The following is a 12,178-nucleotide window of genomic DNA, read 5'->3' as shown; positions in this document are numbered from 1 at the left end:
CTAAAGGCCCTCTTGTTCTCCCTGCCAGAACAACACAGAAACCTCCCAAAGACTGTAAATACCCTACTTTGGGTATTTTTAAATCATTGCACATGAATAGCAGGTAGGTCACACAGAACTTTGTCACCTTCATGTATCCAGGAGGCTTTATTAATTGTGCAGACATTAAAAAAGAAACACAAGATGGGTTATTCTTTTTTTCCCTAGTGTAAATAACCTGGGGGCTCCACAGATGCTGTCAAGCTCATTAATGCTGTGAGTCCTGCAAGCTGGTGGCAGAGCAGAGGCTAGAAAGCTGGAAGTCCCATCCCAAAGATCTTGTACAAAGCAGTGGGTAAAAGCCAGGATGCCTCTGCTCTGCCCCATGGCTAATATGTTTCTCCTGCTGCCTTCTCAAGCTCCCCTCAAGCCCTCTGGCTGCAGCTAACAAACCCCAGGGAGGCAGAGGATCATATCTACATCAAAACCAAGTGTGGAATGTCCCATGGTAGCTTTCAGGCTTTTGTGCCATGAGTTAGGCCTCAGGGAGAAATGGGGTGGCCTTAGAACCAATCCCTCCAGGACACAAGTCTGATGCTGAGGGTGTCTGTTCTTGAAAGCAAAACCCCTCATCCAGGACCTGCACTGAGCCTCTCCTGGAGGAAATTAGGGGAGAGCTAATTACTGGCGGCAGGCAGCACCAGAGAAGAGGGAGATTAAGATGATCTTGTAGAGGGTTTGCATCCAGCAAAGCCTATTAGCCCTGAAGCTCCTGTTTATCACAGACCCCTTTGGAGCACAGATAAACTCCTGGTGACTTTCATTTGTTTGGATTGCTTCCCTGCCTGCACAGCACAGCTTTGAGGGAGGGAGCACAATTTTAATCTGCATGCTGGGAGAGCTTCCTTATCTGTGCTTACTGTGTTGAGCCCAGCCTTCCTCTAGCCCCTGTGTGTGCCTCCATCCCCGTGGCACCTCGCCAGTAACATCCATGCTTGAATAACTGTAATGAGTGTTAGCATCATCCCACTTAATAGGTAGGGATTTTTAGAAACACCTGTTGGAAGCAGCACTCAACCTCCTGCCTCTGAAAAATAATTGTCTCCACAACACCCTGATCCTCACCCTGGTACATAATGCAAGATAAATCATAACACAGACTTGGAAAATAAGCTAATTATCCACCAAAGACTTCCACATGCTGCCTATAGAAAGCTTCCCCTCATTCTTCCCTGTCAGTAACACTGACAGAAGCTTTGCTCCCAACTTCCAGCAGAATAAATGGAAGCAGCATAATATAGAAAGCAGCCAGCTAACATGCTAAAAGACCCCAGCTTAATAGAAGGTAGAAAAAGAGTTGATACCCTTTGCATTTTCAGTCCCCACCAAACCAGCTTCACCAACCAATCTAACCTCCCTATCACCTTGCTCCTGCCATCTTTTGCCAGGTAGAGCCCATACCTCATATTTTCCTTCATTCTCCTTCTTCATCTTCTCAACATCCAGCAGAAGTGACCAGACCTGGCCTCGCACCTGCAGCGGGATCCCTTTGTACACACGCCGGCACATCTGCCAGGAGGAAAACACAGGCAAGGTCAGCTGTGTCCTGCTGGTGGCAAACACATTTTCTCCAGGTTTGCTGCTGCAGATAATCAGCTACCTGAGCAGACACCCCAGACTGTCACTTCCTCTCCCTGTGCTGGCACAGACAGGGCATCTCCAACCTGATGGATGAGCTGAGTACCCGCATCCCTTGATGACAACTACTCAGTCAAAATCATAGAATCACAGAATCATAGAACAGTTTGGTGGAAAGGGACATTACAGATCATCTAGTTCCAACACCCTTGCCATGCACAGGGACACCTTTCACTACACCAGACTGCTTATAATCCCATCCCATCTCAACCTGGCCTTGAACATGTCCAGGGATGAGGCCTCTACAATTTCTCTAGACAACCTGTGCCAGTGTCTTACCACTCTCACAGTAAAAAATTTCTTCCTTGCATGTAATCTAAACCTGCTCTCTTTTAGTTTAAAACCATAGCCTCTTGTACTATCGCTATCTGCCTGTAAAAAATTATTTTCCCTTGTTTATATATGTCCCCTTTAAGTACTGGAAAACCACATTGAGATCTCAGAGCTTTCTCTTCTTCAGGCTGAACAACTTAACCTGCCTTCATAGGAGGGAGGTCTTCATTCACTTCATCTCACAGATGCTTCTTCCCTTTTTCTTGTCATAAAGCCCCCATTAAATTTCAATGGAAAACAGTAAAAAAGAGCTTTTTTTCCCATTGATGACTACTTCCATTAAAAGAAAAAGTTTCAGAAGAAAGAAAAATATCCTTTTATGAATATTTCCTTCCTTTCATTCATCCCACCTGTGAAATGCCTTGCAGCTGCACTACAAAACCCACTGTAGCACTCATCCAGATTAGTGAGGACCCTTTTGGGTACACTGAAGGACCTGTGGCACATGCCCAAGCTCCAGCCATTGAGGGCATTTATGTTGCCTCTTGGTGCTCCCTCAGAATCAGGCAATTCCTTGGGAGGGGACAGAGGTGCCAGATTTCCAGCCATGGGAATGAGCTTGGAGCTGAGAAGGGTAGTGCCTGACCAGGCAATCAACTGGAGCTACTGTCACTGTGTGGTACAAATGCATCCAATCACCTTCAAAATCCCTCTTCTTTTTCCACAGGGTGTTCTGCTTCATGCAATTCATGCTGATGTAAGAGCAGCACTGCAATCCCTAGGGAGGCACAAGATCCTAGTAGAAGGTTTTCTGGATGTGGGCCTGCCACTCTGCCACAGCCAAACCCAGCTGAACACCTGCTTCTCTTGCCTTTCCTTTCAGACCCACCTCACACCACCAGCTCTTTTATTTCCAACCTGATTTTTAAGGTCAGCCTCTCACAAGGACATAAAGACCTTAAGCATGGCACTGTGCTGGCTCACAGTCTCCATGAGCACAAAGTGATGCTCCTCATTTCCTCACTGTCTTCATGGCAGCATTGTGTCTACCAAGAGCAAAACCCAAAGAGTTACAAGACCAGGAAGTAAGACAGGAGGTGGACTTCAAGCAGACAGGCTAGGAGACAACAAAGAACTAACATCACTATCCCAGTCAAAGAAAGTATGCAAAATAACTGTAGAAAATGCCAAGATCACTATGTAAGACCAGGAGAGCCAGATGTTTATGAGAATGCTTTTCCACTCCATTACAATAAATATTTCAGTATTTCTGCTGACAGAGAAAGTGTCTGTAACATATCCTGATCCTGAAAGTGTAATGGACATTCAACATTTTAAAAACCATCCTCAGAACTTCCCAAATGCCTGCTCTGTTCCAGGCATTGCTTAGCACCAGCTGTGAAGGTCCAATGCATAGCCAGGACCAAATCCTGCAGAAATCCTTTACTAAATCCTGCCTCTGTATGCACCAAATAAAAGCTGCCCCCTAAAAGCAACCTCACCAATAATACATACCCATGGAAGGCCACCATCGTGTTCAACAGCATCCTGCATTTTAAGTGGGACATCACTAATTCACCATCTGCACCCCAAAGGCTCACCTAAGGAGATGCTTCTAAGGGCAGCAAACCTTCACACCATGTGGGACATATTCATCCCCACAGGTGAAAGATCCATTTCTCAAGAGTCACTAAATCAGGATGAAAGAAGTGCAATGCATCAAGACACACAAAGCAACAGAATTAGATGAACCACATCCCCAAAGTAGTTGGCCACAAAAGCCTGGCTCCTGCAAGCACTCATACCTTTATGAAGCAAAAGCTTAAGGTGGAATCAAGAAACTAGAATATGTACCAAGTCTGACAAGAACACCAATCCAGAAAAGATTACTTGTTTCCAATGTATTATGAGAGACTGACTGACAGCTGCCAAGGCATATGATGATACTCAGGTCCGTGGGAAAGAAATAATTTTGTTTTGAGTTTCCAGAGCTGGTATTTTTGTGCTTTAATGAGTGCAACCCTCAGTGGCATAGTAGTAAAGGTCTCTAATTATTTTCTTTGCACAAGTGCTAAAGGAAAAGGGGAGATACAAAACATGCTGAGATGGAACTGAAATGAAATGCCTTCCTGTTATTTATCCAAAGGCTTTCCTCCTCCCACCACCTCCAGACATGAAAGTGATAAAACCTCAGAGCTGTGAATCACCCAGAAAAAAAATGAGCAACTTTTCTTCATGGTGAAACTTGAAGGAAGACAGGAAAGTTACCATACAAGTGGTATTTATGATGGGATGAAAAGATAGAGGTAAGGCAGCACGTGATGATAACTCCTGTCCCACATGACAGTCAAAAAGAACCCTCAAGGTCACTCTCTTTGTCTCTTATAGACTGCTCAGCCCTTACAAGAAGGGAGCACCTAGATCATGTCCCATGCAGGCTGACAGACCAATGCACAGGCAAGAAGAACAGACACCGTTCTGCTTCACAAAGGGAGAAGTTGCTGGACAAAGCAATGGTTCAATACACTGTAGAAAGGCTGTGTCAGTCAAGGATTGAAACAACAGTGTCTAAAACTTGCTGCAAGTTTTGCCATAGGATCATCTTCCTTCTCCAGGCTTAAACACACAAAGCTCATGGCACAGAGGAGGCCATCATCACCCCATCCCTCATCCCTCCCCTGCCCATATATTTTCTTTGCAGTAGATGGGATGGGGAAGACTAAGGAAAGTACAGACTTGAGCTCCATTTTCCTGAACCAGCAATCTCCTCTGAGAAGTATCCAACCAATTGTTCCAGGTCTTGAATAAGAGGGATGGAGTCATTGCCTTTTAAAGATTTCTTTTTGCAGTAGTAAATACAGTGAAATTAAAGAAAATTTGGGAGATGTGGGTTGGTTTTTGAAGCAGAATATATACCCTGCAGTTCACCTTCACACTTTGGAGTCTGTGACCATTAACTTCTCAGCCATGTGCATATATCACCAGGAAGAGACTGCAGGAGCAATTCCCAAATTATGGGTATGCATGGCAATATCCCTTTCAAGCCTTTCCATAAACCCAGCATGTTTCCAACACCATAAAGTGGGAGCAGCCCTCCTTTCTCAATTCCTTTAGGGCTCAAAGAGTGATCCTTCTGGAGAGAAAGGACTTCTTCACATCGTGTACCAGTGATACACCAGGGGAACTGAGCTGTGCAAATCTTCACCTGGAGTGGAGGATTTCCTTTTAGTACCATGAAGCCTGATGAGTGATGATGTGGCAATGCAGGATACTTGGCAGAGTGGACATCAGCACATATGGCTTTCTTTCCATACAGTTAATGACTGCTCCCAACTCAACTGTTGTGCCTGCAGCTGGAGCCTATGCAGCTATTCCTGATTGGCTGCCAGCAAAGCAGGGGCAAATTTAAATCCTAAAGCTGGTGGGCAATGGACAGGCATTTACAGTTATTGCCCAGGCTACCTTTGGAGGAGAGGAAAATGCTACCTGCCTTTCCAAAACAGAAAAAAATAAAAAGCTGGCAAAGCCACCCTGCAGCTCCCAGACACAGCCCCCTTTCCATCCCATGGCATTTGAGGCAGGAGATCTGACTTCAGCCAGCCCTGGCACAATAAATGTCTGCTGGCTCTCCCTGGCATTAGCAGACTGCTCACTCTTGGGGGTCTGTGTCAGTCCATACAGATCCCCAATTCATCCTAAACCGCTTTGCTGGCAGGCACTGGATTAAGTGTCCTGCACTCCCATGACCTTAGCAGAGACAAGGCTTCCCTCCTGCACAAAGGCAGGCTTTGCCTAAAAAACAGACATCTATGACCAAAGACATCTCTCTCTAAAGGTCCCATCCCACATGGCCAGCAGCAAGACACAGCTTGCAAATGATGTAGAGGTCACATCCTCCTCCTATGACTGATGCTTCTGGCTGAAATCCATTTTAGGGCTATGATGAATATATTATCCCACTGTTGCAGTGCACACAGCACAGCCTTTTTTATCTGCAAAGCTGTGCTGCCTGAACTGTGTAGATTCTCATATGGCACCAGTCATTTCCTAACCTTTCCAAGCAGAGTCAGGCTGGTAATTGAACTTGGATTCAAATCAACAGTGGAGATTGACCACGTAAGCCTCCCTGTGCTGAACTCTGAAAAACACAGTTTAGCACTTCCTTGCAGGTTTGACATACCTTAACTCTGCAAAACAATGCAATTTTTTCATTGGCTCCCCTATTTTTGTAGCCTTTCCCTTGTGGAAATTCAGCCAGAAAAAGGCATCATTCTAACCCCACCCATATGAGGAATTGTGCTGGGTGTCACTTTTTGCTGATCTTGCTACTGAAATTAAATCAGATTGTTACAAAATATGTCTAGAACAGAGATGGAGACAGATCTAAAGCAATGATGAGCACAGGGAGCCCTAGGGCATTACTTCAATTAAGATAATCCTATTTGTTGCTCATCCTGAAACAGGTTATGCCAGAAATTATTTCAGTTCCTAGCCAGGCCATTCCAGGCAAGGAACTGTAAAAGGTTCCCCTCTTTTTTTTCAGCCTTATTTCCTATAATCTGTGACAGTCACAAGATCCAGACTGCAATCAGCAGCACGCAAGGATGCACACAGGCTGCAGGTGGGGGGGGAACAAAAAGCCAGACCTGCTGTTCTCTGGCAATGGCTCATGCCAAGGGTCTGAAAAAGCTGCTTTCTTGCCCACTGACAGGTGGCTGCTTTGGGGTCAATGCCCTGGATGGGTACACAACCTTGCTCCTCCTGCTCACATTTCACAACACAGATAAGACAACAACCTAAGCCTCAATCAGATACTAAGATGCTGCAAAACACAAAGGCATGCTTGCTAAGTCCCTCTTCATCAAGCACTAGATATGATCAGATGTCTGCCAGCTCCAGCACATGAAGACGGACTGAAAAGGTTGGCCCTGAATTCCAGGAAGTCCCAGTCTGGAAAATAATGGGTTTCTATATCATTCAAGCAGAATCAAAGTCAGGGCAAATTCCCTGTGAAACTGCTTAGGGTTCCTGCAACAAGATTTTTTTTTCTCCTCTAATAAAGCACAGCATATCAAAATTAACATCAAAGGGAAGGTTCTTGTTTTCAATAATAGGATTTTTTCAAAGATGACACCTTAGTCATTGTTAAATAACACAGAGCGGCTGCCTTGTGACATTTGAGTTTCTACCATGTCAGCCAAGTGATAAAACAAACCTTAAGGAAATATGCAATGCAGATGTGGCAGCCTGAGCACTCAGAGAAGGAACAAAACCAACCCACTCTGCTTTAGAAAAATGAGATCAAGGGCTTGTCACATTTACTTTAGCTAGAACAAAACACATAGGCCTCCAACATGACTGTGATCCTAGCATAAGGTCCTTGAAATGCCACAGTTGAACTGCATCCAGCAATGTCAGCAAGAGTATCTGAGTAGCTTCCATGCTCCTGACAGAGCATGGGGTCTTACATCTAGGTGTAGGATACAACCAAATTTCACTTTTTATTTATTAAAAGAAGCCACACTTCTTTTGTGCCTCTCAGCATCTTTGCATTTAACAGTGCGTAGCTGCTACAGACCTTACAGCCTGCACTTGCCTTGGTGCAAGGCAACGGGTGTTAGGCTGGACAGGACTGAAACCAAAGCTCCTTTCTATTCCCCAGGGTCACCAGACTGCTCCTTCCCTACTTGGGGCCAAGCACTGCTTTTCTGTTTGCTGGGAGAGGGGATGGCCATTTCCTTTCTCCCAGCATGGGACAATGCCATCTCTGTGTCCAAGAATCATAGACCATTTACAGACTGTCATTTATAATGCCCTTTATTCTACTACAAGAGCTTTCTGATTTTCTGACCCAAAGACCCTCAAAACCCACTTGCCAGTCTGACCCCTCACCATCCAGCAGATCTGAGTGACATCATGCTTAACACGCCCACTGATCATCAAGGGAAATCCAAAACAGACAGGGATCAGAGACTGCTTCTGCTCCACAGCACTCATGCTGGATTCTGCCTGTCCTCACCGTCTGACCCAGCCAAGGTGTGCTAAAACCACTCATCATTACCCACCCCAAACACCCTCCAGGACCTGAAGGAATTCCCTGTATCCCGCTGGAATTTGGTGGTTTACCCACAAGGTCACTAACCAATTAGTGCTAACTTGTAATTAGAAAGAACCAAGTCACAGGAGAGCCTCCAATTTTGCCTGTGGAGCAGCACTGATTAACAAAGTAATTAGAACCACCCAGAAGTGAGGAGAAGGATTATTAAACCTCATCCCTGCTGTCAGTTAGATGACTTTGTTTTTGTTTTTTTTTTCAAGAGTGAGACTACAGCTGATCTTTGGCTGCCTGAACTGGACATGACTCCTGATAGCTGGGCAAGAAGGATGCTCTGCTTGATGTTGTCCCTACAGCTATGCAGATATTCTTCATATATTTCTGTCTACCTAGCCCTTTTAACCAAGCTCAAATTTCTCCCAAAGACTCCCAGCAGGAGCTAGAAGCAGTCCAGCCAAACACCTCACTCCTGCTAAATGTGAAGGCTGCAGAGGCCATGGCAACAAGGTAATGTCAGGCTTCAGCCCTCTCCTGTCAGAGTGCTGCAAGCAGAGCAGGTCAGACTCCTCTCCTTACCCAGAAGGATCTTGTCATTAGGTTCAAAGGCCTTTTTGTTTCATGAGGTTTCTAAGAGGAACATGTAACAGATACTATTTATTAAAAACAACTCAGTTTTGAAGTGATGTTCAGTGCAGAGTTCATTTTAACACCAAAGCCAAGACATAATGTTGGTGTCTCCATCCTTGATTTCCACAGACAGGTGTACACAGTATAATACCTTCTCACAGGCACAGCTAGGAGTAAAACACAAAATCCAAGTACTGTTCTAGACAAATCTTCCCCCAGGGAGAATTACAAGGAACATCAACTGGGCCGTATCAGTCACATCTCCCACATCATTTCAGGAGGTGGAGACACAGAGGCGACTTGTGATGTGCACTGGTCTCAGCTCTCACAGGGCAGGGAGCCAGCTGGGCACACAGACATCCCTGCTGTGCTCCTGCTTGCACAGGGAAGCAGAAGTGCAAGCATGGCAGCACCATTTAGGAAACCCTTTTTAAAGCTATGTAAGTCAGAACAGGACTTTTACCTCAACTCGTAACCCAGAAATTTCTAGGAAAGCTTTAAAATATTAAAGACTAACAAGTAGAATCAGGCAATGTTCCAGAGATCTCTGGTTTTTCTATTGACTTTTTGAAAGCCTGACTCATCAAAAGGATCTATCACACTTGCCCTTCCAGACATACACTCTTTTCCTCCTTACCTTGTCACTGTTTCTGTATTTGCCCCATTTCTTCAGCATCTTAAGCCACTTGTCCACACGTTCTATTTCCTGCTGTTTTTGCTGTTGCAAGGGAGAAGAAAAGACCAGACAAATTTAAGAAAAAAAAGCCCCAGGAGATGCCTCCTGAAAACACAAAACTTCATCCTCTTAGGTTTAAACTTCTATGCAAAGACCACACATCAGGGATGGGAATAATCCACAGGTGTGTGCAGAAATGGGTGATTTCAGCACTTAGTAATTAAAAGCAGCATTGGTAAAAAAAACAAGACACACAGGCTTAACATAGAGAAAGCATTCCCAAGAGTATGCCCTGACAATAAAAATCTTCAGGTCCAGCTAGACTCAAACCCTATCACTGCATCAGATCAGCAGAAATGTGATTCAGTCCCCTTTAGCAGGATCCTAACAGAGGACATGCTCTCATCTCAGGAGAGACGAGGATGGAGGTGATGGTTACCTACAACTTCCACCATCTTCCCTTGCACATACAGTCCCCTTTACAAGCCACAGCTGCTGAGCACTGTGCCAAAGCAGAGGGAAAAGCCCAATATTGCTTTAAGAGGTGCTTTTTCAGTGTGTGGAGGAGGAGGAAAGTTGCCTGACCCAGCAAAATAAAAGCTCCAACAGCTGGGCATCATGCAGAGCCCCCATCTCTGGGTGAGCAGCAGTAACCAGTGCATGCTGGCTGCCTGCTTTGCTCTTACTTGCTCACTTGTTTCCTCAAAAAACATTCCCTCCCCAGCTGGTGTGAAAAGATACCACATCCATGATGACAGAGCTGGCAGCTCTCACCTTCTCCTCCAAGGCGGTGCGGGTTGGCAGCTCCTGCTCGCTGGAAAAGCAAGGGGTCAGTGGTTACTCCATGAGCAAGAATGGGTGTGGAAGAGCACTGGGTGCTGCAGCTCATGGACCACCTCAGACACCTGAGGGGGTATGTCCTGGGGACTTTGTGCCCTTCCTACAGCTGTCCCCAGTATGAAAGAGGCAGTGGAAGCACCATCCAAAACCCCACCACCCAAGAGAATCTCTGGGGGGTAACTGAACACTACTGGACATAACTGGAAATCCTGGGTATATATCTCCTCTTCAATACACACATGATCAGCAATTCAAAGGGTGGGGAAACAGAATTTCTAGACAGCAATTGCTTAAAAACACCCTCCTGCACACAGAACACCTACCATTATAACTTTTGTTCAGAATCAGAATAAAAATAGTTCTTTTTAAGCATTCTTCCCAAGCACAGGGTGTGCATCTAACAGGCACCTTGGTTAGGATGGAGATTTCCTAAAGGGAACCAAAGACCATCAGGTATCTTGTCTGGTCTCTTCCTATACCTCCTTGAAACATTAGCTGCAAACAAGGGCCTCTCCCTCTGTGACACACCACAGAGGCACAGGAGCACCAAACTGCACCTTGTAATGCCAGGCTTGTGGTAGGAAACCATTTCTGAGCCTTGCCTTGCAGCAGATTGAAAGCATCAGTGTCTGGACATGGTCAGTGGAGGAAGGAGGCCCATTTAGTCATTCCTCCTGCATTTGGGATTGATCAAGCCAAGTCACAGAGCAGCTTATGGGAGAGATGCTAGGCCAGTCATGCTCAGTGCAGAAGGATGGTCCACACACACACAGGTCAGAGAGGAAAGGAGAGGCCAGGAGGACTTACTGCAGGAATCCAAACCGGTCTGTAACTTTGTACAGTGTGAAATCAGCATCTTCCCACTGGTCAATCTGAGCTCCTTCCTGTCTGCCCTAAAAGCAGAAACAACACCTGTGAGCTGGTCCCAGCATCAGGAATACCCCAGTGCTTGCATCCTGCATACAAAGCCCATATCCCTCTCTCCCAAATGATAAAAGGCACAGAACCAGGACAGCAAAATCTACACTAAAGAGCGAAATACAAGGCAAGCAAGAGAAAAATGCCAAGTTCAGCCTGTCCAGCATTCCATGCATGCCTCTGCTAGAGTCTGGGAAAAGCTGTACATCACAAAAAATAGTGCTGTTGGGCATAAGCCACCCTGGTGTTAAGGAAGCACTGAAGCACCAGAAGCTCAGCACCTTTCAGTATCTATGCTGAGCACACATGGGGCCCTCAATAAACTCCAGGGATATAGTGAGAGGGGATGTATAGGAAGACAGAGCTGGCATGAAGCCTAATGACATGAGTGTTACTGGGGTGATGCCTTCATGGAGGCAAAAGTTCTTATTTGATGCATTCCTACTTGATGAAACAGCTCCAGCCCCAGCCAACATGCTGGGGAGAGGCACAAGGCTGGTACCTTCTCATACTTGGCGACGATTTCTGCTTTTTCTTGGGCTATTAAAGACTCTATATCCTTCTTCATATCAGAAGCTGTAAGGGAAAAAAAAGCAGGAGAGAGGGGAAAGGAGATTAGCAAATGTGTACACAGCATGTGAAATATTTTAGGAAAGTGCAAATAGAAAAAAATGTTTGCTGACAATTTTAGCTTCCAGCTATGTCCCAGAGCTAAAATTAGGCTGAGGTTGCAGTGTTCATGGAGTTTCCCTGCATGCAGCAGGACCACCAGCTCCCTGCACCAAAACACAGCCCAACCCAAGCAAAAGGGCATCTTGTCTTTGTTCTTAGGCACACACACACGACAGTATGAAAGACATGGCTTTTAAATGGAGACACACAAATCAGCCACAGAGCACTGGCCTAGCACAGGACAGGCACTGCTTGACACAGCATCCATGTGGATGACAGCAAACCACCGCTCTCCTGCCCCACCTGTGGATGGGAAGCCAGGAGATGCTCTGTAGGGGCACCCGGAGGCAGATTTAACATCAAAGAAGAAACCGAAAGAAGTTTTTGCTTACTGAAGTGTGCATGAGACAAGTGAATTGGCCTCTAGGTGATTGTCATCT

General features: G+C 45.6%; 1 protein-coding gene across 4 annotated transcripts in view; it reads right to left on the bottom strand.

Moving 5' to 3' along the window:
- The window catches only part of LOC306803991 (USP6 N-terminal-like protein), a 73,903-nt gene that overhangs the window by 13,166 nt on the left and 48,559 nt on the right, over positions 1-12,178 (bottom strand). For all 4 annotated transcript variants that reach the window (XM_079310019.1, XM_079310022.1, XM_079310021.1 and 1 more), the window contains 5 exons: positions 11,569-11,642; positions 10,956-11,041; positions 10,083-10,122; positions 9,270-9,350; positions 1,441-1,548 (listed from right to left, as the gene is read on the bottom strand). In XM_079310019.1, the coding sequence (XP_079166145.1) occupies positions 1,441-1,548; positions 9,270-9,350; positions 10,083-10,122; positions 10,956-11,041; positions 11,569-11,634 (381 nt within the window). In that variant the 5' untranslated portion in view covers positions 11,635-11,642. The remainder of the gene's footprint in view (positions 1-1,440; positions 1,549-9,269; positions 9,351-10,082; positions 10,123-10,955; positions 11,042-11,568; positions 11,643-12,178) is intronic.

This window comes from Erithacus rubecula, assembly GCF_903797595.1.
Source record: "Erithacus rubecula genome assembly, chromosome: 6".
Classification (NCBI taxonomy): domain Eukaryota; kingdom Metazoa; phylum Chordata; class Aves; order Passeriformes; family Muscicapidae; genus Erithacus; species Erithacus rubecula.
The sequence above is the reverse complement of the archived record's forward strand: the minus strand, read 5'-3'. Positions and strand labels throughout refer to the sequence as shown.